The 26,663-nt window shown below is 36.7% G+C and overlaps 3 protein-coding genes across 4 annotated transcripts; 1 reads left to right on the plus strand and 2 right to left on the minus strand.

Annotated features, from left to right (window-relative positions):
- Positions 1 to 632: 632 nt before the first annotated feature.
- Positions 633 to 10,545, minus strand: aco2 (aconitase 2, mitochondrial). Its single transcript, XM_007251274.4, has 17 exons — positions 10,447 to 10,545; positions 8,748 to 8,890; positions 8,287 to 8,545; positions 6,942 to 7,034; positions 6,654 to 6,812; positions 6,392 to 6,542; positions 6,192 to 6,296; positions 5,990 to 6,081; positions 5,557 to 5,662; positions 5,014 to 5,171; positions 4,813 to 4,886; positions 4,341 to 4,452; positions 3,500 to 3,778; positions 3,215 to 3,406; positions 2,873 to 3,005; positions 2,479 to 2,600; positions 633 to 1,900 (listed from the first exon to the last, which is right to left on the minus strand). Exons 1-17 carry the CDS (start codon positions 10,480 to 10,482, stop codon positions 1,766 to 1,768), a joined length of 2,349 nt encoding a protein of 782 aa, XP_007251336.1. The 5' UTR covers positions 10,483 to 10,545; the 3' UTR covers positions 633 to 1,765.
- A 2,626-nt stretch (positions 10,546 to 13,171) lies between these two features.
- On the plus strand, positions 13,172 to 16,047 carry phf5a (PHD finger protein 5A). Its single transcript, XM_007251273.4, has 4 exons — positions 13,172 to 13,321; positions 13,892 to 13,915; positions 14,628 to 14,794; positions 15,851 to 16,047. Exons 1-4 carry the CDS (start codon positions 13,270 to 13,272, stop codon positions 15,938 to 15,940), a joined length of 333 nt encoding a protein of 110 aa, XP_007251335.1. The 5' UTR covers positions 13,172 to 13,269; the 3' UTR covers positions 15,941 to 16,047.
- Positions 16,048 to 19,138: 3,091 nt separating this feature from the next.
- tefa (TEF transcription factor, PAR bZIP family member a) lies at positions 19,139 to 25,882 on the minus strand. Of its 2 annotated transcripts, none has more exons than XM_007251272.4 (5): positions 25,712 to 25,882; positions 21,332 to 21,706; positions 21,048 to 21,256; positions 20,528 to 20,739; positions 19,139 to 20,245 (listed from the first exon to the last, which is right to left on the minus strand). In XM_007251272.4, exons 1-5 carry the CDS (start codon positions 25,782 to 25,784, stop codon positions 20,224 to 20,226), a joined length of 891 nt encoding a protein of 296 aa, XP_007251334.3. In that variant the 5' UTR covers positions 25,785 to 25,882; the 3' UTR covers positions 19,139 to 20,223. The 2 variants fall into 2 exon arrangements, with proteins under 2 accessions (XP_007251334.3, XP_007251332.3); XM_007251270.4 differs by lacking the exon at positions 25,712 to 25,882 and adding an exon at positions 23,400 to 23,695.
- Between the last annotated feature and the right edge of the window lie 781 nt (positions 25,883 to 26,663).

Genomic DNA, 26,663 nt, shown 5'->3' on the forward strand with positions numbered 1-26,663 from the left:
CTCTTGCTTAAACACAGACACAATGCGGTGATTCTTCTCTTCTCAACAACAAAAAGAAGGCCTGCCATCTGTTCATTACATAGGAAATCAGGTATTTGGTCTGTGACACCCCATTACTATAGCAAACATTTATGAAAGTATTGTGTTGGATAAGGACAGAAAATAAAGAGCTGAACCTATTTGCTTTGTTCCAAGTGAGCTAAATAGGGAGCAAAATGTAATGTGTAAAGCATACAGAGCACTGATTGATCAGAAAGGGCTGTCACTTTAGCCATTACCAGTTACTGTTCAGTGGAAAGCTATCAAGTCCAAGGACCAAGTACAGTCGTATAGCGTAGGTAAAATTCTGCGGAAAAGTGTAATAAAAATAGGGGCCCGGGTGACAGATAATCTCTGGGGAGAATAGGGAAACAAGTTCAGAAATCAGTAGGACATGAAGCAAAGAATATAGAGCTAAGCCTATTTGCTCTTAGAAAATGAACACCATCACAAGATGAATAGAAGACAACATAATCTTGAATGTGTGTAATTTTTTTGCAGCAACCCTATAACTCCAACTGCCAAAAAGGAAAGAAAAACATAGCAGGGAAGGTACACTGCATTCTAGCAGCAGAAAAAAAAAATCACTAATGAACAGTACAACTTGATCCATTTAATAGAGCAGACTTAGATTGAAGTAAAATAGTGTCAGTCACAAGGTTAGCATTTACCAGTATAGTGATGGGAACGGCATGTCCTATACTTCCACAAATAAGCAAACACACAGCTTCACAAAAGTTACAGAATGAAAAATGATGCCAGGTCAAGATGTCTACCTTTGGAGCTTTAATCAACAGTTATGAACATTAAATATTTTGATAGATACAGAATTTGCTTTTTCATTGATTCTATTAATAAATAAGCATTTTTAAAATATTGAAGAGATTTGTCATATGAAGCGTTGTGTTGCATGAACTTGCTCTGTGCTGCTGAACTGGTGAGACAGCAGAGCCAGCCAAACCCCTCTCCATGTTAATACAACTATGTACTCGGAGTCATAAACATTAATCATGTGGTTACAGCAGATCACTTGCCCAACCTTGACAGTCGAGAAGGTGTGGACTGGCAAACGAGAGTGTGTGAAACGCCAATGAGCACGGCTGATTACAGAACACTATTCACAAGCAGTTTTCATTGCAATACTGATTTATGTGACTAGCGTAAAAAAGGGAGGGTACTGATAAGCATCTGCCCTTGGGAGAACATCTGATTACATATTAGGGCAATGAGGGACCAAAGAGAATGGCAGTGTTCCTCAGTGGAACAAAGTGATCATCCTTGATACAGAGTTTTGATGTCTTGGAGTTTCAAAATAAATTTTTTTTTCAAATGTGTAAAATACAAAAAGACACTCAATTCACTTGAAAACAACCATGTCAATCCATGTGAGTACAATGCCATGCCCTTCACCCACATTTACCCTCTGCATGTGCCCTTGTGCCTGTTTATGTATTTGTATATATCTTTAGGTAACACTCAGAGCTGGTTTCCCAGAAATAGATTAAGCTTAATTCAAGGCAGTCTTTTAAATTTGTCAATTACTTTTTAGTGCTAGACTATGCTTAATCTGTCTTAAAACCTTATAGTTTTTATCTGTTACTGGGAACATACAGTAAAGTCAACCAGAGAGGATCATCAATTTTAAAAATATGATCCCTCAGCTTGTTATCTGATCCCTCCCACTCCAATGTGCATGCGGAGCTCCTCCTTCACAATCAGTCTCTCTTTAATGCTGCAGTTGCTTCATCCTGTTCAGGGCAGAGCCAGCCTGAAACCACTCGATCTGAGTCTCGTTGAAAGTGTGATTCAACTCGATGGTCTCCTTGCTGCCATCAATGTGCTTGATGATGGCCTGCAGAGGCTAGAAGCACAGACAGACAAGTTAATGGGTAAGTAAGTCAAAAAGTTCTTTTAACAAAGGCTGACAATTAAAGCAAAGCATATACATTAAGACAGAAAATACACACTGGATGCTAAAAGGTGAGTTTATACTTGTCTGCTTTGGTTCAATTAAAACAAACTCTGGTGTTCAGTTTACTGGGGCGTGTTAATCCTTCCTTTCAAACTCATGTGGGTCTTGGTCTGTTTCTAACACATTTGTATGAAGTACTGATCAAAAGGCATCTACGCAAATATCATGTCATTTACATCTTCCCACATCACCCACTTCACCTTGGAGACTATGCAGACCTGCACACTTTAAATTAAACTTGCTGAGGTTTTAGCTTGCCTCAGTTAAAACGTGTGAATCACGTTGGGATGCAGTAACTGTAAATTGTACAGATGTGACATACAACAAAAAAATTAACATTATTTAGAGCTGTGATTTTATATTAGAATCAAGACAAAGTGTTAATTAACAATAAAAAAAATGGTGTACAGCGTCAATTCAGAAAATTAAACAAAATCTGAAATAAGATCAATGCATATCTGACTCACCTTTCCAGGAGTAAAAGTCTTGAGGCCTGTAATTGAGATTTTGTCATCTGGGCGGATTTTGTCATAATCGGCAGGGTTGGCAAATGTGAGAGGAAGCAGTCCTTGCTTTTTCAAGTTTGTTTCTGTGCAGAAAAGTCAAAAGTTAGCCAGACGCTTATAGTTCACTTTGACAGTGCACTTATTGTAAGTAAAATAGTGACATAAAAATAGAAGATAATGTAATAAAATGTTAATATATTTAAACGTTAAAATGTTAATATATAAACGCTGGTCCTTTGTACCCTTTTTTTTTTTTTAGTACAGGGCAATTTATGTTGGCGATATGCATCAAATAAAACTTACATTCACTGTACTAACAGAGAGGAGAAAGATTAAGTAGTAGCAAAACACTCACCATGGATTCTGGCAAAGCTCTTCACAATGATGGCCCTGCCACCTAAATGCCTGGGTTCCAGAGCAGCATGTTCTCTGCTAGAGCCCTCACCGTAGTTCTCATCTCCAACCACAACCCATGAAATGCCTTTACTCTACAAAGGGGATCCGAGATGAACATCATTAACTACTGACACTTTCAAGACTATACACACATTTATCACACTTGTTTATATTTGTGCTTGAATTTATTTACATTTACAAAAATATATATTATGGGGGTAAAATGTAATGTAATGTGTCTTTACGGTAACACACAAAAATTGACCCGTACAAAGGGGGGGGATACTGCTCAAAGTACTACCTTGTAATGACGGGCTACATCAGGCACAGCGCCGTACTCTCCAGTCAGCTGGTTACGAATTTTATTGACAGCCTCGTTCTCAATGTTAACGGCTCCAATGAGCAGATTGTTGGAGATGTTGTCCAGATGACCACGGAATTTCAGCCAAGGTCCAGCAGCACTGATATGGTCTGTGGTGCACTTACCCTTCACCTGAGGAAAGAAAGAGTGTAGAGTTGGCCTAGAGAAGAATTAAGAAACAATTTGAACGATAAACTTAAACAGGAATCAGATTTTCCACATTACCTTTATGAGAACTTGTAGGTTATCCAGGTCTCCACCTTGCCATTTGTCGAAGGGCTCCAGAAGCTGCAGTCGGTTGCTCTGTGGGTTAACATCCACACGCAGGCCAGAGCCGTCAGATGGGGGGTGCTGATACGTGTCCTGGCCTGGGTCAAAGTCTCGGGCGGGCAACTCATCTCCTGTTGGGGGCTCCAGTTTGAATTTTTCTCCATTAGGAGCTGTGAGGAAGTCTGTCTCAGGGTTGAATTTAAGGGTGCCAGCAATAGCAAGAGCTGTGACAATCTAAACAGCAAAATACAAGAAAACAAGAGAAGAGATTAATATACATAAAAGTAGAATCTACAACAATGAACCATGAGAATAAAATAAATATTTATATCCATTACTGAATCTGTTCATGCACCTCACAGAATAATATAAGGGAAACACCACGTAAAACCCAAACAGTGGCTTTTTTATATACACATCTAAATGCAATATAAAACTTACATCAACTAAAATATTTCAGTTTTAGTCACTTTAAGAGTTTTGTTGCCATCTCACAGTCGCAGTGTTAAATACTGCTTACTTGTTTCTGCCATCATACTTGCAGAGAGTATAGTGAGTATTGTATATAGAGAGTATTGCAGTATATATCTATTAATAACAGCTCTTTGGGTGTAAAACTGGATCGTGAGATCACAATTTCGTTCCACCTCATGTACCACATGTGATGCGAATGACAATAAAATCTCCTTGAATCCTTGAATAGTGTGTTTCTTACTGAGACAGAACATATTTGTCATTAAAGTGGAAAAAGGTTAACCAAGAATATAAATAATTGTTCAACATATCAATGTAGTACCTCTGGAGAAGTGACAAATGCGTGGGTGGCAGGGTTGGCATCATTTCTTGCTGTGAAGTTTCTGTTAAAGGAGGTCACAATTGTGTTCTTCTCCCCTTTCTTAACATCTCGTCTGAAAAATATAAATATTGTGTGACTGTTTTTAAACATAATGTATTTGTAAGACCAACAAATCTGTTTGTTAGAATTGAGAAGATTGATTCTGTTACTGGGAATTTACTACAGACATCAGATAAATTAACTCCAATACATTCAAAAGCAACTTATTCCTCAACCCCTCTGTACAACTGCCTTATGAGTGGGCGGGGATAAACTATAGTAGGTGAAATAGGTGGGGATAGTTTAATAAAGTTGGTTCTTGTAAAATAAGAAAAGCAACACATTTAAAATAATTTCACAGCATATTTTCAATCTATGGATTGCAAAGTGAAAAAAAAGAAAAAAAGGGGGTGTAAGTCTCCTCTGAAATTACCTATCCCATTGACCAATGCATGGTCCACAGGCATTAGCCATGACGACACCTCCAACATCTCTCAAAATCTTTGCCTGTAACCAGAAAAAACGAGATTACTAGTAAAAAAAAAAAAAGTCTGCTAACCTCTTTGGTATATCAAGCAGGTATTGAACTATGATGAGCAATGGTATAACATAGGTACAAATACAACAAACTCACATAGCCGTCCCTTTCAATGGTGGCACGAATCTGTTCAGAGCCTGGAGAGACTGTGAATATGGACTTGCAGGCGAGTCCTTTGTCCAGAGCCTGCTTGGCCAGAGAGGCAGCTCTACCCATGTCTTCGTAACTTGAGTTGGTGCAACTTCCAATCAGACCTAGATAAAAAAAAATAAAAATAAAAGACAAGCTCACTCATAACACATCATGAGTTTTATGCTCAAAATTAAATTGTAACTTTATAAATAAGTCAGTTACAAGATTCAGAGACCATATATTGTACATAAATAAAGAATGTTATGCTAAATATTATGCAATTGGCAGGTTTTCACATTAATAATCAATTGGCATAAATTAAAATATCATCTCTGAAATTGCTGGGGGGGTTCTCAGAAATGAATTTTTAATAAAACAGTAATATAACTTTACAAAGACAATGTACAGTCATTTGCACAATACAATTGTGTGCTTAAAAGTTCATAAATAAATATATAGATTTTTTTTAATAGCTATACCCACACATGCTGATCTTGCAGTACTTACCAACTTTAACATCCAGGGGCCAGCCATTTTTCTCTGCAACAGCTCCAATATCTGAGACTGGGTGAGCCAGGTCAGGAGTAAAGGGACCGTTTATGTGTGGTTTCAGCTGCAAGAGATCAGTTAGTCTAAATGTGCCCAAAGTACCGTTAAGAATTCAGCAACAAACAATCCTGAACAAACAAGTGAAAGAAGCCCTATTTTGTTAGAATAATACAAATTAAAGATCATAGTTGATTAAGTGGTCATAACATAATGGCCATAAATCTACAGTTACTCAAAAAGACAGTTACTCCCAAAGAGCCGGAGCTCACTTCATAAATATAATCACTTGTTTGAAGATTGAGACCAAAAAGTGTAATGAAATATAATCCTGCTTGATCAGAATAAAAGGAAAAGTTATTTTTTGTTAAAACTGCAGCACTAACGTCCTTACCTCACTTAGGTTGAGCTCAATCAGCTGGTCATATTCACAGCCAGGGTCAGGGACCAGGAGGTCCTGGTACTCATCAGCCAAAGCAGCAATATCTGAGCAAACAAAAATTAATATTAATTGAAAGAAGCAAGCAATAGGTACACGTTTGGAATTCAAGGGCAATTTAAGCCTCATAAGAGTTTACTAAAGTTAAAATACTAACCTTCACGGCCTGTTTTGTTTAAGTAGGTTCTCATTCTGTGATTATAAGGGAAAACTGAGGTAGTGGCTCCAATCTCAGCCCCCATATTACAGATAGTAGCCATTCCTGTGAAAAAAGAAAATGCAATCAAAACATGTAATAAAACATATCAAACAGCATGTTTGGATTAAATGTTTCGTGATTGTTGTGGAAGCTCTCACCAGTGCAAGAAATGGAGTCCACGCCAGGACCATGGTACTCCACAATGGCACCAGTTCCACCTTTTACAGTCAGGATTCCAGCCACTTTCAGGATCACATCTTTTGGTGAAGTCCAACCTGACAGAGTGCCTGTCAACTTCACCCCAATGACCTGCACAAACACAAACATCATCATAATAATCATCATAATCATAATAATCATCATGGTCAATTAAAAAGCGTAATTAACGTAGTGTTGGACTGTGTGCATCTGTAAGCTCACCTTGGGACACTTAAGCTCCCAGGGAATTCCTGCCATAACATCAACTGCATCAGCTCCACCGACTCCAATGCAGATGCTGCCTAATCCACCACCATTAGGAGTGTGAGAGTCTGTACCGATCAGCATTACTCCAGGGTACGCATAGTTTTCCAGGATAATCTGAGAGAAGGGTGTAAGATTTCAGATTCTTTAACAGTAAGAATCTTGAATACTTCGCTATTTTAAGGGTTTGGGGGGGACTTTAGTCTCAACCTGTTATTAGTACTACATAGTGGTCTTAAACTGTACCTGATGGATGATCCCAGAACCAGGTTTCCAGAAACCAACACCGTATTTAGCTCCAGCACTGGCAAGGAAATTATAAACCTCCTGATTCACATCCTGAATAAGAAGGCGAGCGGCAGAAATAAATAAACCATATTCAGTGACTTATCACACTGATAAATCTCTGAACTCGTTACCATCTACTCAAATTACAGTAAATCATTTAATGACATTTTATTATTTTGGTGCGTTCAGTCCATTTAACATAACTGACCATAACATTAGTGTATTTAATTCATTTAGGCTAAAATAATAAATAGAAAAACTAATATTCTACAGCAGGGATGGGCAACTGGCGGCCCGGGGGCCGCACACGGCCCTCGTCATCACTCAGTGCGGCCCGCGAATAGATCAAAAATAATTTCATAATTATAAAAAAATAATAAAAAAAAAAAAAAAAAAAAAAAAAAAAAACACGAAAATTGACATTGACATCCAGTCCATTGTGAGCCAGCAGGCCAAACCACAGCTCTCTCATTAGCTTCAATAAATGTTGGGCCTCTGTGGTCTAGTTTTCTGCTATTATTGAATGCCTTTTGCACTTTTATAAGCAAATGTTTTGTCCTTGTTGCTTATGAAGGACTTGTTATAATGAACTTATTTTACACAGAGGAACTACTGTATTTGCAATCAGTTTTTTAAGCAAACTTTTTGTTCTTTGATATGAAGGACTTCCTTTTTGCACTTTTTTTTAGCAAACGGTTTGTCTTTTGCCGTATTAAAATGCATTAATATGCAGAAGAAAATAGTTGTTGATAAATGTTGGTGCTGTAAACATACAGATATAAATTCATATAAAATTTGTTCTTATTGAAAATCATTTGTAGCGTTTTTCATATTCAATTATTTGAAGTGCGAGGTCATGTGGCCCTCCAATGGTCATGCTGAAAAAAATGTGGCCCTCTCCATCATGGAAGTTGCCCATCCCTGTTCTACAGCTACTACCACCACTAATAAAACAACTGCTACAACACTTTCTTTAATTATTATTATTACACAACCAATTATACATAAAACACTATACTAATCATAATCATCACTATCAACAATCAAGTTTTACCATTAACAGTTAAAGCATCCAATAAGCATCAATCTGGACGATACAATAAAACTAACAAACCTAAAAAAAACAATGATAATAAAAACTAAATTCAGTTCACTAAACTGGGACTGTTGGAAATGTCAGTAACATTCAACCTTCAATAACTAAAGCTCTGTCTGTGATTCTCCACAACATAACCATACATTTTAGTAAATCACTGATGTTGATGTTTATGTTGATGTAGACCAGTGGTGAATTTCTACTCACCTTTGCTCTTTGCAGGTCCTGGGCTCCTCCCACTTGAGCCTCGATAAGATGGTCGCAGTGGATGGTGGAGGGCACAGCTACTTTGGGCAGTCCACTGCTGATAAACTGCAACATGGCCATCTGCGCTGTTGCGTCCTGCATGGCCACTCTGTCTGGCCGCAGGCGCAGGTATGTACGCCCTCTAGCTATTTCCTGACCTGCAGGGTCATCCAGATGGCCATAAACAATCTTCTCTGACAGAGTGAGGGGTCTGTTCAGCCTATAGGATGCAGAGTCACAGGGTTAAAGTAGCAAACACTTTTTAAAAATACAATTTAAATTTTATATTAAAAAAAAGGAAAACAGGGAGGCTTCCAACAAGCAGGAAAATCAATAGTGAAAGTTGTGATAAAACAGGCCAATGCTGATAAGGGAGGAAAAACAAACAAGAGCGAGTGAAAAAGCTTGTGTGGCAGTCTGACCTTTTGCGCACAATGTTTACATTCGACTGCATTTTTTCGTAGTTGACGAAGGAGTTGGACTCAAAGCGGCTCATGGCCACCTTCGCTTTGGCACTGAAGGCCGCGGACACGTGCAGGCGCCGGGCGCCATGCCCCAGGATGACCTGTCAAAACAGAGAACCTCTGTTTACAATAATTTAAGACAAGCACATAATTATTCAACTAAAAAAAACTGTTCATTATGGAGCTATTGCAGCACTATTTTGAAAGACAAACAACCAAAATACAACCAAGAAAAACTACAACCCCTACTTCTGGTAAAGTTGCCATTTAAAAAAAATGCAAGTTTCGCGACAGCGCCAAGAAAGGCTGTAAAAACTGTTTTAATAACGATTAAATTATTTTTAGACACATTTCCACAAGTATTGACACAAGTGTCAATACATTATCCAAGCACTGTCACTAAATGACATGGCAAATAGCAAGTAAAGTAAATAAGAGGTTTGTAGGTAAAGACCTCCACTGTGGCCATTCTTGACAACTAATGTCAAAATAAAGCTGTACTTATAATAAAAATACATAATTCACAAAGCCAATAAAATAGAGCAATAGAAATGATCCCAAAAAGCTTTGAACAAAACATTTTTATTTACCATTTCATTACCTATTAAAGGTTTTAAAAACGTCACCTTACAAAAAACAGCATGTGACAGCATCAAATAGGGCTGGTCATTAATATTAATATACACATTTAGTGAGCAGCTCTTTCATGTTTGCTTTATATTCTAGACATATGACTTAATATTTTAAGGTTAAAATGTTGATGTAACAAATAACAATACTTTCATGACTTGTATTTAAAAATTTAAGTTCAGAAATCATTTCAGAACTTGTTATATGCAACAGAAAACATTTAATTTAAGCATTTGAATGGTTAAATGGTTGTAACAGAACTGTAAAAGCAAAAAGTACACTTTTAAAAGAAGCTAGTTTTGTCTCCAGCACTCCTATATTATGTAAATAAGGTGGGATGAATGAAGACAGGATGTAAAGTATGTGTCATCTAGAAACTTCATGAGTTAAAGTAAAGGACAGAGTGCTGCAAGTACCATTACACAGCTTTGAAGGGTCTGTGAAATACATCATCAAATGTAATTTTAGTTGAGCACTAAAGACAAATTCATTTCTAATTTTTTACACTTTATTTCTGTCATTTATCTGTATATTTAGCTAACTGTCACCCTGTATCTTTGTATATTTTATATTTTTCCCCTCTTCTGTTGTAGCTTCAGTGATCCTGTAGCTCTGTGTGCTCCAGCTCCAGCGGTCTCTCTGTAACCTTGTGTTCACCTTGTAATAAACCATCTGACCTTCTCCCTCAGACACAGCAGCACTTAAACACGGCTATCAGGGCCATTGTAAAGCAGTGATTTTATAACTGTGTATGTATAATCCTCCTCTGTACTGCGCTGACCTGCGTGTAGGACACACACACACTCACAGGTACACTAACTCTCTCTCTCTCTCACACACACACACACTGCTACATCCTTGGAGCGGGTGACCTGAGAGCTGACTGACCATAACTCCTCACCAAACTCGCACAAAACAGCCCCTTAAACAGCCCCCACACACCCCGAGCTCCCGCTCCGTCCTCCAGCCCAGCTCTACACACAGACCCGCCGGCAGGACCGGGCTAAACCGCTGTTTTTACACATACCTGAAGCCGGGCCACAGTCAAGCAGTACGATGCCATTTTGTTCACTGACAAAGATGTGACGCCTGGTTATGACGTCGGGGTTTTAAAGCCTCCCTCCGCCTGTGTAGAGAGAGAGGGAGAGAGAGAGAGAGAGTTTCAGATTACAATCTATTATTTTACACACAAATACCGGTCTCTAGAGAAACTCCGGTACCGTAAATAACAAATAAGAGTTATCCTTTAGGATAAACCTAAAACCTAAATTTCACCAGATCTGTAGTGTGACTTTTACTTTAATTCCAATAAATGTATAAATTATAACAATTCTAAATTGATATATATTAATATATATTAATTTACATAAGATACCACTTAAAAATTATGAGTTTCTTTGATTTGACCAATTTGAAAACCTCTGGAATATAATCAAGAGGAAGATGGATGCTCACAAACCATCAAACCAAGCTGAACTGCTTGAATATTTAGACCAGGAGTGCCATAAAATTATTCAAAGGCTGGTGGAGGAGAACATGCCAAGATGCATAAAAACTGTGATTAAAAACAAGGGTTATTCCACCAAATATTGATTTCTGAAGTCTTAAAACTTTATGAACTTGTTTTCTTTGTATTATTTGAGGTCTAGAAACTCATCGCATCTTTTTTGTCATATCAGCTATTTCTCATTTTCTGCAAATAAATGCTCTAAATGACAAGATATTTACTTGGAATTTGGGAGAACTGTTGTAGTTTATAGAATAAAACAACAATGTTCATTTCATAATCAGAGAAACTGATTCAGAAACTTAGGTGGTCTCTTTATTTTGTCTAAATGTGTATAATATATATATATATATATATATATATATATATATATATATATATATATATATATATATATATATGTGTGGGGGGGGGGGGGAATCCCTTTTGGGACACTGAACAGATTCTAGTAATTTTCCTTTTTTTTTCATTTTAAAAATAAAGAAAAAAGATCTAAAAAATAATGTAGGTAACAGGAATGAGTGAAATTGACCTCCTCAGACATAGTTACAATAAGATTAAATATACAAAAAAATAAATGAGGGAAATTAATTTTGGTCTTCCCATGGTCTTCAGAAAAAACAACTGATGTCACTTCCTGTTGTACATGTGACTTGTAGAATGTTCCAGATGTTTCAGATGGGGTAACAGTATTGAGGACTGAGTGAAACCCTAAATGTGTATTTTAACTTAAATATGCAGCAATGTGGGAATTTTGGTAATTCAAATAATCTTGCATCCCAATTCGTCACATGAATAAAATCAAAATATAATATGTCACATAAATTAAACCCATACTATTATAAATCATTCATAAAACTGATAATAATATCACAGACATTAATACGAGAATCAACTTTACACATTTTAATAAAACATTAGACATTTGTTTATAAAAAGTTGAAGTTCATGTTCACTCAAACATTTTGCAGCCACATAAAAGAAAGCCATTACCAGGGAAATAAACTTAAAAGTGTTACTTGTAATTACACTACAGGTTTCCCTGGTGGAGTTCAGAATAGGGAGGTACTTGGACGTTAACCCATTATGGGCATAAATAAAAAGCTTCATGAAAAATACACACATGTTTTAGAATTAAGTTACAACAGAAATTCCAAATGGGATTCTTTTATCTTTTATTCTTTTAATTACGAAGTCACATAATTTATGAACATTTTGGGGATGGACAACAGTTTTAGTGGCTAATATTTTTTTTTTATCTAGATTATAGCAATGGATAAATACGAAATGTATTTCACTAAAGAAAATGTACCACAACAATAGAAGAAACAAGTTTTTACCCTATAAACTATATACCCCCAATAAAGCCAGAGAAGTGCATTTTAAAGGACTTTCCTTCGTTTATACGTAACAACCTATTAAAATAATTTAATAATTTATTGAAGTGACATGTATTTTTTTATGAAATCTCAGTTTTATACCTATACTCCGCACACCTGCTCCGGTGTCTTGCTGTCCTCCTCATCGGTGTTTGTGAATTGTGCTGCAGTCACGTGCGCTTCTCAGAAATAGAAGTCGTTCCACGACTTGGCCGCGTTTCATATGGTTTGTGTATGAAACAAAAATAGATTTTTTTATATATTTTTTAAGCTTAATCAAATATATATAGTGATTGTAGATGTTTAAAAAGTGTGTTGCTATTAGAATATCGGACAAAAAAAAAAAAAAATGTTTGATATTTTGTTTACTTGAGGTGGGCATTCCGGGTCGAGTAAGTAAAACTCCAGCCCAGGTTTTTGTACTAACTCCGCTGCAGCAGAGCCACTCAGGTAGTTGGTACAAACTCCTGGGCTGGATTTTTACATTCTGGACCTGGGTTACTCACCGCCATTGTTAACATGCTTAATGACGCTGAAAAGCGTTTATGCCACAACTCGTTCATTTTGTCCTGCATCAAAAATGTCAGTGTGAATGAGGAGGATCCCGCTTCGAAGGGAAATTCGTTTTTCCGATAAAACTGGCTCCACACGAATGCAGAGGTATAAGTTACCCCAAACTGACCACTAAACAAGGTTAGTCCTAGACTGGCGCTAATGTTATTTATTAACTATACAAAAAATGGCGACTGTTTTTAAACACCTCGATATTTACACACATTTGAAGAATGGTTTATATCTACAATACGGCAATACAAGGATTAACTAACCTCTAAATTCGGTATTCAACTGGTTTTATAACGCGTCAGTGGACCCGCCGGGCCTGCGGGTGGCGCTGTGAGCAGAGCCGCGATGGTAAAAGTGAATGGGTTCCGCCGCTGTAGTCCACACTGTGTGCTAACCCGCGATGGCTAAACATCATCCAGATCTAATCTTCTGTAGGAAACAGGCCGGTGTCGGTAAGAAAGACAAAAAAATTAGAAAGTACTGATTTTGTTTTAACGAGTTTTGGAATTCCGTAATCATTATTTTAGTCCTAACAGGCGAATAGATGTATTAACTAGCTGCCATCTGCCAACGTTACGCTAGCGTAGCCAGGCTCGCTGCTGTAGATCCAGAACAGGCGAACGAGCTCCACTGTGTTTAAAGAGGGAAATATAGTTTATTTCACGTAATAAAGTACATTTTATACTTTTGTTTATTATAAATATTGACCTACTTTTACAGAACAGCACTGCGGATAAGCTGTTGACGCCTTTCTATGGCATTTTTTGAAAACAAAAAACTTTAACTCTGAGCTTACAACAATAATTGTGATTGTCTGTGATGGTCTCTAAACTAAATTAAATCTCCCCTCTACTATCGTGTGAATATTTGCTAGCTGGTTAATTTATTTCGGCTGGTAACCTATTTTACAAAATCAGGTAGTTGTCTATTTAAGTAGTCTTTGTTTATTTTACATTTATCAGTTCGTGTGTACTATTGTCTTGTAAATTACTAACTCCTTATTTGTGTTTTTATCTTTATAGCTATCGGGAGGCTGTGTGAAAAATGTAAGTTTTTGGAGTATCTATTACTTTGAACATTTTATGTGTATTATATATTTTGGCAAAAGAGAATCATGTAGCTTCATGCAGTCAGTTTGTGGAGATCGTTATATTTTGTATTTCATCTTCTGTGTCTGTGTAGCCAGTACACCAGTGCAGATAATACTTCACTCTTTGTGAGCATTTAAGGTTTCACACTGATAGTAAAGGTCTTACTTGAAACGTGTGTTCCGTTTTGATTTCTCATAATGCCACGAAGTGTCCACCAATATCAGTTATACTGATGTTTACATTAACAGTTGTTGGGAGATGCTAGTATTTTCCATGACCACTTAAAGTTTAATAATATTACTGAGAAAAGGAAATGTAAACTTTGTGTACTGTGGTGGTCTTATTTGAGCAGGGAAGCAAATGTTTGCCCTCTGAAGGGTAGAAGTATTGCCCACTATCCTACACCAACCACTGACATTGAATTGTTTTTAGTAATAAGCATGTCTAGACAGTAGAGGATTAGTAGTGTAGGGGAACTATCATGGTTATTAGTTTTTGTTTCACAAGGTGTAGCTTGTGTTGGTCAAGTTTGTGCATAAGATTTACGTTTGACCTTCGGCAATGAAGCTTTAACAAAAGTACTGAGAAACTGTGTATTCTTTCATATCATGCTTATGTCAAAGTTATATTTAACAACCATGACTATGTTCTTTCTTTTCCTCTTCAGGTGATGGGAAATGTGTTATCTGTGATTCCTATGTCAGACCTTGCACACTTGTGCGCATTTGTGATGAGTGTAATTACGGGTCCTACCAAGGGCGCTGTGTGATTTGCGGAGGCCCAGGGGTGTCAGACGCGTACTATTGCAAAGAATGCACCATTCAGGAGAAAGACGTGAGTGATTATTATATATATATATATACTGGGTGAGTGTGCCAGGAAGAGGGGTGTTTTGAACATGCCAATCAGTTAACAGTATGATCTGTTCAAACTATATCAGATAGACCAAATATACCCAAACTAAGGAAAAAAAAATAATTATATATATATATATATATATATATATATATATATATATATATATATATATATATATATATATATATATATTATTTTTTTTTCCTTAGTTTGGGTATATTTGGTCTATCTGATATAGTTTGAACAGATCATACTGTTAACTGATTGGCATGTTCAAAACACCCCTCTTCCTGGCACACTCACCCAGCATGTTACTTGTTGGAGGATAAACAGTGAAGACTAAAACGTTACAGAAGGCATAGCAAAGTATATAATGAATTCTAAGTGTGTTTATGAAAAGCCCATGGCTCTTTCCTGAAGAAAATGTGATAAAGAGACATTTATTTGAGTTTTACTGTGTTTCTGTTTTTGCAATATATTTATTTTTATGTAAATTATTACAGCTGCTATATTTTGTAAAAAATGAATGCCATTGCAATAGCAAAACTTGGCAAAGGGCTTTTAATTTGAAACAAGGCACGCAAGAAGTTTGATTGGGGAGATAAATAAGATCGGAGAGGAAATGTAGATAATGTTAATTTAGATTTTACATTTGAAAAGATAATTTGCAATATATGGTAAAGCTCGTTGAACACACGCTATGCTGTACAGGAGCTTCTTTACACTGGGCGCTGTTAGAATTTTAGCCACTGAAGGCATACAGAAATAAGTTTAAACCAGCCCTTTCAATTTTGGCCAAAGTTAAGAATTATACATTGGTTGTAACAGATGACTAGTACATTTTTAAGAGGACAAAGCATGTTTGTGCTTTTTACTTCAGAAAGTAATATTTAATCCAGTCACAGTAATGAAGAATTTTAGTACTAGTTGACTTTCAAAGTACATAATTTAGATGTGATCTGATCATAAAAAACATTGCATGCGATAGTTTTAACGTAGTTCCTAACACATTTATATATTTCTTCTCTTCAGAGAGACGGCTGCCCGAAGATTGTCAACCTGGGAAGCTCAAAGACTGACCTCTTTTACGAGAGAAAAAAGTATGGCTTCAAAAAGAGGTGAAGATTTCGAAGAAGGCCTTCCTGATGTAGTTTTCAAAACCCTTTCTTCTGTAAAGAATAATTTTTTTATTGTGTTTTCAGTGTATTAAAAAACTACTTGTTTTGCAATATGTCATTGATGTTTTTTTCTGCTAAGGTGAACTATGATCACACAGGGAGTCTGAATTATGACAGAGAATTTTTTTAATGTCGACATCTTTTTCTTTATTAATATGTACAACAGGGGGTTATCAGGACAGTTTAACAGATTTACATCAACAGTTTTACATTAAAACAAACCTATGTATAAAAGCATGAGGGGGATACTACAGGCAAACAGGCCAACCAACATATTCAGATAATACAAAAAGTAGAAAATTAAGTCTTAAGTTAATAAATGTTTCATAAATAGCTGAAACCGGATACATTTTTTCTTCTTTTTGTAATTCTAATTTTGGTGATATGTAATGTTAAATTTATTTCAATATTATATTAAGGTTTGTTTTTATATATGAATCAGTACAGACCTCATGTTTAGGCTTAAGTTATCTGGTTAACAGAGAAATCCTGCTTTCTAAAATATCCAAAACCAAATACTTGTAAAACAGTCAAATATGTACATAAATGCTAACTGCTAGCTACTGAAAATATCAAACATGCTTTACAAATCATTTTCAACCAAACTCTCTCAAAGAAAAAAAAAGGTAAGCCACGCCTTATCTAAGACAATTTTCCAATTTTTTGGAAATTAATCTCCGACATCAAATAGGAGTGAAAGTTATTACTGTAGAACTGTAAAACATAACAGACATTGGTTAGAAATGTTTAATCCCTTTTAGCCTGTCACAGAACAGAAACAATATTTAAAACATGAAGAGATCATGAGATTATTGTTGATATATGGGTTTGTAGTATATATATATATATATATATATATATATATATATATATATATATATATATATATATATATATATATATATAAAACCTGGAAGCACACAGTGATGATCTTTAGACATGTCTAATGGGGGAGACTAAGGTGTATGTATGTGTGTATGTGTATATATATATATATACACATACACACACACACACTAATACAAGATAATGATTTATAATATACCTTTTTTTTTTGCCCTTTTGTAAACAAGCAGATATTTATATGTTGGGTTAACTGTTGGGTTGATATGCACACAGCAAGAGCCTTAAACATATGAGGTTGCTGTATTAGTTAGGCTCAGTTTACAGTGTGAAATGTGTTATTGTTACAGAAAACAAGCTCAGAATTGGAACAGAATAAACTCTTATTTACACACAAAGAACTATTTACAGTATTTTTTGTTGTACACCCTCCCTTGATTTAATAACATAATAATCAAGTTTCTGCTCTGTTCTGACCAAACCACATGGCTTTGAGGCAGAATTAACCTCTATTGCATTTGGTGGGGTAAATAATGCCTGATGTTAATCAAGGTTGAGGGAACAAGTTACATGAAGCAAGATTACAAAAAAATAACTGTTTTGTTGTTACTGACTTGTTATAAAAAAAAAAAAACACACAAAACAAATCTCTTAAGACACTACAGGGTTTGGATACATGTTAAATGGACACACAGACAATTACAACCTGTTCACAGCACAAAAAACACAAGAGGAACGTTTACACGTTTACTTTTGATCATGCTCTGTCTAATGATATCCAGTTATATATCTACAATTTGTGTTACACCCTGCATTTATACACAAACAAGTAAACTCCAGAGAAACAATGTAGAAAAAAAGACAAAGAACGTACAACGAGCTACAAAGCCATTTTTCTGTAATAATCGTCCCAAATGTTCTTGTATCCCCAGAATAAGAACAAGAAAGGGCAAAAGGTCACTTCACTCCATTTATCTATTTGCTAGGGGTGTCACGATTCTCTAAATCCTCGATTCGATTTCATTTTCGATTTGAGGGTCACGATTCGATTCGATTCTCGATTTTCTTGTTTTTTTTTCTTGTTATTATTTTATGCCTCATAAAATTTAAATAATATATTTATTATTATTATTATTATAAATATTATAAATATTATTATTATTATTTATTAAGATATATATGGTAATGCCATCTAGTGACTTTTTTTGGTAGCAACAGTGTGCACTATTAAAACAAGCAGTTTATCAGAGCTGTGTGTGGATGGCTGGTGAAACTGCTCATTACATGAAGCTGCAGTTCTTCATCCAACCACTAGCAGCAGCAGCACAAGCCCCGCTCTCTTCACTCAGTCACTACTTCAGTACAGCCCAGCCACGGGCTACAGAGCTCAGCCAGTCCGTTTTTACTGTTTCTGTAAACAAATAAAGGTTTTAACCCCACTAACCGGATAATACAGCTCACTACAGTTCATCTTTCAGCCCAAGCAGCTAACAGCAGCAGGTTAGAACAGCCGACACGGAGGCACTGCTCGGATTACATTAGAAACAGGTCAGTTAGCGCGCTGCTAACCTCAGGATGTTTATAACTACGGAGTTTAGTGGACACACCACGGCCGCCAGGTAAGTCTTTTAAAGGCTACTGAAGACTATTAAAGGCTATTAGAGTGTAACCCCTGGCTCCCAGGGGTTACAAGAGGTTATTGAAAGCATTATTGGGGGGCAGAAATCAGTACAGGCTGGTTAGATAAGTGATGTGGGTATTGTCTTATAAATATTTACACATAACTTATATCTCTCCTGAAAAGCTTTTATTTTAGTCAGAAACACGCTTGTGTTTACTTTATCTGAGAGAAAGATGTTTTTTTAATTCAATGGAAAGCAACAGGTGTAGTCAATTATAAGTTTAAGATTTTTAATCCACCTCACTGTGATCTATAGTCAGTGTTCTCAAGTCACACTGACACACGCATTTCAGCGAGTTCACACGCTCTCACCTGCGCGCACCCACCCCTCCGTTAGATACAGATACAAAACCTGCGCGCCCAACCCCCGCCCCCCCTCCCCCGTTGGACAGATAAAAACAGTGATCACACTCCCGCCGACTGCGCTCATGCAGTGGCTATCTCTATTTAAATGAATAGGATGCGCTGTGTTGGTGCCGCGCCATTTGCGTAGCGCGCTGCGCTATTTGCGTAGCGCGCGCGGGAGGGATCGTCGATCCTCTTTTTGACTTCGATACTCGAGATCGTGACCTCATTTCGATTCGATTTCGATAAAATATCGAGATCGTGACACCCCTACTATTTGCACTAAAAAAGCCTTTACCTAGTGCAAACCATGATATTAAAACAACTTTAAACAAGATACTGATCACTGGTAAACCACAAATTCACTCCTCACCAGCATCCTGTCTGTTCTTCCTCTTCACCATCTTCCTCTCCGCACAGTACACTCTAATATCATTCTTTTTCACATTAGAAAGAGTGTTCAATTCAAAATCCAATTTTTTGTATTACATTTCTGACTAAAGGTTCGTGGTAATTTTTTAACCTTGGGGACAATTGCGGGTAACACCAGAGACAATACAAGCATGGTGTGAACAGTGTATATGTGTTTAACGTTTACAAAAAAAAAAAGAACAAAAGGATTTTATTTCCCCTTGTAGAAAAACAATGTTTTTTATATGGCTGTTCTGCATCAGATTCATTAAGCTATGAGCTAAGCTGCTAGGAAATACCAGAAAACCAGTGCCTGAATAGGGCTAAGTGATAGCTGACAGGCTTAGAGCTACGCACACACCACATAACACGTAGCTGTTCCAAAAATAATTCACTTTACTCTCTTTCGAGTCTTTATCCACTAACTCTTGTCTGGAACCCTATAGTTTGGATTGAACTGTGGTGTGGGCTTTTTGTGCCTGCTAATTAAGCTAGCATTAGCCTAGCTTGATGGTCACAGCAGCTAGCATAAGAAAACGGTTTGTATTTTAGCTTTCTGTCAGTTGTATAAGTAACGCTGCAGTTAGTCAGAATCAAACTTCTACTTTGTGGTACTGATTGAATCTGGAATCTAGCTAGTTAAGCATATGTTACCTAATGTGTGCCACAAAATTGATGTTAGTGCATCTGAACAATGCATTGAAGACATGGGAACGTGTAAAACAAGACAAGGAATAGTTAATAGAGCAGTAATAGACACAGCTCATGTTACAAGACCTCCAATTTGCCCCAACTTGAACTTCTGCATCAGATTTACTTTCAGCTACAAAATGGCTAGGGGTCAGTTACATTCTCCTAAACTGACGTTTCGCCCTCATGTATTGGGTGATGGATTTAGAATGAATGCTCCTTTAATGTATAACATCTCTTAAAGTTAGTAAAACATTCTACTGGTCTTCAGCTGGAGCACTTGAAAGAGAAAGAGAAAGATGTTATCAGTTACCATCACACAGTGAAATTGCCTTAATTTCTAAACATTTAAATGTTCCAAACTCTTGCTCTGACAATGCAGTAAATTATTGAAATATGGTGGATTCATACATATTTGTAGATTTGAAATGTTAATTCTGTAAACTGGAAACTGTTAACAGTTCTATCCTTGCAGGCTACAAGTGATGTGACTACAGTCAGTTTAGGCAGGAACTGGCCTACACTGGCTGACAGTGTTGTATAGTGTTAGCTGTCTCTTACAGTGGTCCATATTTGGCTTCATAGCGTGACAAAGTAGTCTTGCAGCGCCCAAAGTCCTTGCGCAGCTCAGACACCTCCTGCCTCAGCGCTGTGTTCTCCCGCTCCAGGAAGGCAGCACGGACCGTGATCTGATTCTCCTTCAGGCGCCGGGCATCTCGTGAACGTTTAGCTGCAATATTGTTCTTCTTCCTTCTCTGCCAGTATTTCTCATCCTGGAATGGTTTATAACACCAATCATGATACAGTTCCATTCACACAGCCAGATTGGTTTATAAGTGGCAATCCTATTTAACATTTAAAATGTGCTGCTTCAGTGTATATTAAAATTGATATTAACAGTTATTACATAATTATTATTCTTTTAAAAATAGAACACTTTTTTCTGTCATTTGTACTTGTATTTTACAGTAAATACTTAGTAATTACAAAACAAAAAATTATATGTTTATATAATGTGAGATAAACTGGGTTCACAAAAAAGCCCTTAAGGTTTGACTGTAAGCTAATGAATAAAGTATACCTTATGCTCTTCTGGCACAAAGACTTTCTTTGCTTTTTTGATCATGGGCTGTGGCTTGAGCTCCTCTTCAGTAAAGCGATGTTTGCGGGGATCGAACAGTTCTCCTCCAGGTACGCTGGACAGGACGAGGTCTGTAGGATCTGGCTCGAAGTTCACTTCCACCTCAATGTCTTCCGGGTCAACAGGCTCCGGCGTCAACCGGTCATTGTCTGTAAGCAGAAGTTATTTTCTCATATGCTGCATGTTAGTTCAACATTATTGTACTGAAATTTTACCATACTGACCTGTTTTGGTCTCTACTGAGTCTGTGCTTGATGCAGTGGTTGTGATAACCTCTTCCTGACACTGGTCCAGTTCTACGACTGGCAACAGAGAGACTGGGGCTGGCTCTGTCTTCGAAATGACATCAACTGGCTTCTCAGGTGTCTGCTGGGAGCTTTCCTTGGTCAGCTCTTTTACCTGGGCTTCTTCAGATGAAGCAGGAATACCATTCTCTATCAGAAACTCCTCCAGATCCATGTACTCCAAGTGGAAGGTCTCACCATCGTAGGGAATAGTCTTATCCCAGATTGCAGGGGTCAAGGCGGCTGAAGGCCCAAGTCCACTGACCCCTCCTCCGCTGTCTGGATCATCTCCCAACAGCTTATCTTTTTCATTTTCTGAAATATCAAAACACATGGACACAATGTCCAAATATTGTCATATTTTTTGTGTCAAATCATTTGAAGATGATTTGACACAAAGACACAAGATGACACTGAAAGATGTAAAATACACTATATTGGCTAAAATATTCGCTCACTCATCCAAATCATTGAACTCAGTTTCTAATCATTTTGATAGCCACAGGTGCAAAAGACCAGACACCTAGACATGCAGAGTCCTCCTACAAACATTAGTAAAAGAATAGGTTACTCAGGAGCTCAATGAATTTCAGCGTGGTACTGTGATAGGATCCCGCCACCTGTGCAGTAGTGAAATTTCCTCACTACTAAATATTCCACAGTCAACTGTCAGTGATATTAGAACTTACATCGTAAAACGACTGAGCGGGGTCAGCTGAGGTGCATAATGCACAGAGGTGCCTAACTTTTTGCAGATCATAGACAATCACTACAGACCTACTAACTTCATGTGTCCTTTAGATTAGCTCAAGAACAGTAGAATGTAGAGAGCTTCATTGAGCGGGTTTCCATGACAGAGCTCCATCCAAGTCTAAACATTTGTCAAAAAGATTTGCGCTTTTGTATAACATACTTTTTTTTTTTTTTTTACCAAACTTACAAAGTAACACAAACATATCAAACACTCACAAAGTCAAAGTAAGAGTATTACAGCATAAAACCAAGTGTAAAAACTTTAGTTACTGTATTGAAAAGATTTAATATATATTTTAAAGTATGTACAGTTAAAACTACCACTAATAAACTGGTTGATCTCTAACAATATTTTATTTATATATATAGCTCAGGGAAATATTAAGAGACCACTTCAGTTTCTGAATCTGTTTCACTGATTTAGCTATTTACAGGTATATGTTTAAATAAAATTACCATTGTTGTTTTATTCTATAAACTTCGAACAATATTTTTCCCAAATTCCAAATATAAATATTGACATTTAGAGCATTTATTTGCAGAAATTGAGAAATGGCTGAAATAACAAAGATGCAGATACTTTCAGACCTCAAATAATGCAAAGAAAACAATTTTATATTCATAAAGGTTTAAGACTTCAGAAATCAATACTTGGTAGAATAACCCTGGTTTTTAATCACAGTTTTCATGCATCTTGGCAAGTTCTCCTCCACCAGTCTTACACGCTGCTTTTGGATAACTTTATGCCACTCCTGTTGCAAAAAAATAAGCAGTTCAGCTTGGATTGATGGCATATTCCTCTTGATCAATTGCAGGGGAATACAATTTGTTAAAATTAAAGAAACTCATCAACATTTCCAGAGCTGTATATTTTTTCTGAGCCAAACCAATTTTATTAAACATGAAATTGTGTACTCTTACACCCCTAGCAGAAACACGCTAAACTTTTAAGTACATCCTATTCCTTGTGAAGCTAAAATTGGAATTTTCTGTTCCACCTTAAATGGTGCAGCAGTTTGGCTACATTCGACAGTCTGTGCGGGGACTACAGCACCGCTAGCTGCATTATTTAAGGTGGATCGGAAAATTACAATGGGAATCTAATGTCAGCTTTTTGTCTAGTAACCGTTTAAATTTATATAAACTACAGTTTGAATTTGTCTGTGTACCAAAGCCCTGTTTAGATTACATGTTTATGGTTCATTCGGTCACACCCACCCTAAAACAACCCCGCTTAAACCTCATAAACACTTACCGTCTTCACCAGAGAAGAGGATGGGTGGAGGAGTCTCCAGAATTTTCTTTAACACTACTGGAAATGCAGCTGTGGTGTCAGGACCTTCGTCCGTACTAACGGATACCGGTTCCACTGACATTTTATCTGCTTTTCCTGTGATAACCCGTATGATAAGTATATAATTTACTTTTAGTGCCTAGCTACTTCTTGTAAACTAAAAGAACTGCGGAAGCTTTCGCCGCGCCCTACTGAAGCGGTTCCCTCATTTAACCCGATTCTCCATGCTGAATGAGGCCAGCAGCCCTGATCTCCACACACACTCTGTATACAGACGCTGATAGGCCACTCACACCTTTTCAATATAATTTATTCACCATTCCAGAGACAAGTAAGCGGACACACACCCCTAAAGTGGGTGTTAGCTCACTGCAGACAAATGCCATTGGCCGGTTAAGAGTGTTACATATGCAGTTCTCGTCGAAAACACTGGAAAAAACGTGTCGAAGGCGGATAAGAACTGACCCACTGCTCTACATTGGCAAAATCATCCACTATTGATCAATTCACTAGCAAGTTACAAATGTTATAATGTAAATATTTAAATATATTTTCTTTTTAATGTTTTATTGGTTTCAAAGTAATTACAAATAAAGGAAAATAGCACATTAATCAACCTCAAAGAAGAAGCAAAAACATTTGTTGGTAGTACACCAAAGATAATGAGCACCAATGTTATAAGCACTAAAAGATTATATAAAATAAATAAAGCAATAAAAACAGAAGTATAAAAAATATTACATAGCTGCAAGTCATTCAGATTTAAACATTCTACTGCATTGTCCCACATTTCATAGTAGAATTTATATTTTGGGTTAAAAGAATAGGACACTCGTTCCATCAAAATATTTTCGATTAAATTGTTTTTCCATACAATTTAAGATCTGCAGGCCAATAAGTTAATTTATACTATTTGTAGCTAAGTCTGCTTGTACTTTTATTAAAACAATAAATAACTAAATAAACCAAACAAATATTTTAGGCAAGCTGAAATAACGCGTTTTAATTTCTGGCTGCTTTAAAAATTTATATTATGTTGACAATAGTCAACAAAAACATCTGCGCGCACGTGTGTCGAGCACGTGCTGTGGTGTGCCAGCGCATGCGCAGAGGCGACGGGGCGGAAATAAAATAAAGGGGGGGGGGGTCCATACGTAACACTTTAATTTATTTAACTAGCATTGTTATTCTATTTGTATTCTTATAATAAAATACGATAATGGGATGTGGCTGTAGTGCAGCGGTTTTTGATAATTAGTTAACTAGTTAATTAATTAATTAATAATTAATGATGCAGTGGTGACTAGAATACTTCTGGTGCACAAGCAGCTATCGTTAGACAAACATAGCATGCTGCAGCACAGTGACACTGGCTTATTGATTCAGAAATAAAGAGCATAAACATAATTCACGCATCATGACAAGCCAATGCATGCCTGCTCATTTCTCATACTTCAATCTCAAGACAAGTCGTGTCTTTGTGGGCTTGTTTCAATAGACAGCGGTATGAGTACCCGCCAAGAGAATATCCCACATACCTTAGCAATATCTATGAATAAACGGTGTCTGAACTAGAGGTGGGTAACCCAGGTCCAAAAAAGTACAAATCCACCCCGGGCTTTTGTACCAACTGCCTGCGCTGCTCTGCTGCAGCTGGGATGGATTTTTACTTTCTGGACCTGTGTTACCCACCTTTAGTCTTAACTGAAATAACACTTAAATACACGCATCTCACTTTTCCCAGAGATCAATTACCCCCTATTTACTGCACTAGATATATAGGGCGCGAAATAATTACTAATGCACACAAATAGTTCATAAGTAACATTAGTGAATGTGCAATATTAGCTAATAATGAGAGTATTTACGCACGCAGCAATTCATTTTAGGTAGCTAACATGCAGTGTTTTACACATGGATATAAATACATTAGTTTCATGCACTACTAAGTACACTAACTCTTTAGGTAGTATGAACCATTCCAGATTCTTCTGATATTATCTAGCTAAAAAGTTTTTACAAGCCTTTAAAAGCTGTCCCATTTACTTTTTTTAGCGCAGCTTCTTCAAAAACCTTTCAAAATGTACAAATGTTGCAAATCTAATACATTTTAAATAAAAACTCAAATTTTATATTCTTAAAAATTGTTTTAATGTCCTTGGACTGCAGTGCAATCAGAATGGACTAGTCAGCAAAAGTTAGTACCACTATACATTAATATAGCTATAACAATATATTATAAACAGCTCATTATAGTCCACTATTAATCTTACCGTCAATAAAGGAGGGGACTGAGAAAGGGTGCTCGAGCAGGGCCTTGAATATCTCCGGGATATCTGCAGACATCTCAGAAATTACTAAACCACACAGCTGACGAATAAAATAAAACACAGGCAAGGTTGAGAGGCAAGGTCAGATATGAAACTTTCAGAGTGTCACAAGGTTTAGGCTTACTTAACCAGACCCGCCTAAAAATCATTATATCCATGGAGACCGGGTCTGACCAATAAACGTCTTCAGAGCCTCTCCAAGAATGAATATTCAACAAGTGATAGTCTACGATTGGTTGCAAGAGTTGCCAACTATCCGCGAACAGCCAATAGTAGCGAAGACAAGTTATCTAAGCGTAACAAACTCAATACATCCGTCTACGTCGCTGTTATGAAATTATGAAAGCGCCGTTTTTGGGGTTAAATCATTTTTTATATAATAAAAATAATACAAAAAAGCTGTAGCAATAATATGAAGTGGGTTTGACCTGTTCTTATTTAAAATTAGACATTCTAACTACATTTATTCCAATAGAAATGAAAAAATACTAATATATTTTTAATTTAAAAACTTATATTTAACTGCATTTCAGGACTTTATCAGACGCTTAATCCTAATGCCATGCACAGTTTGTTGTCAATGCCTTTAATCAAGATGAATTATATATGTGTACTGAGTTCCAACACGTGAGCTCTTCCCTGTTGTGCAAAGCACATGGCAGCTATTAAAGCTCCTGAGGGCAGATCAGTATAAAGGAGGGTCATGAGCCTTCTCGTGCCAATTATCTGAAATAATAGATAAATGAATTCCAAATCCGTTGATCATCATGATAAAATGTACTGCTTCAGCACAAAATATCAGGCCTTTAATATCAATTTATGTACTACAATCCAGTTTTTGTCACGTTTTTAGACAATGTGGGCACTAGTCAACAGTCCCAACCCTGTAATTTCA

The sequence above is a fragment of the Astyanax mexicanus genome, chromosome 15, assembly GCF_023375975.1.
Source record: "Astyanax mexicanus isolate ESR-SI-001 chromosome 15, AstMex3_surface, whole genome shotgun sequence".
Lineage (NCBI taxonomy): Eukaryota > Metazoa > Chordata > Actinopteri > Characiformes > Acestrorhamphidae > Astyanax > Astyanax mexicanus.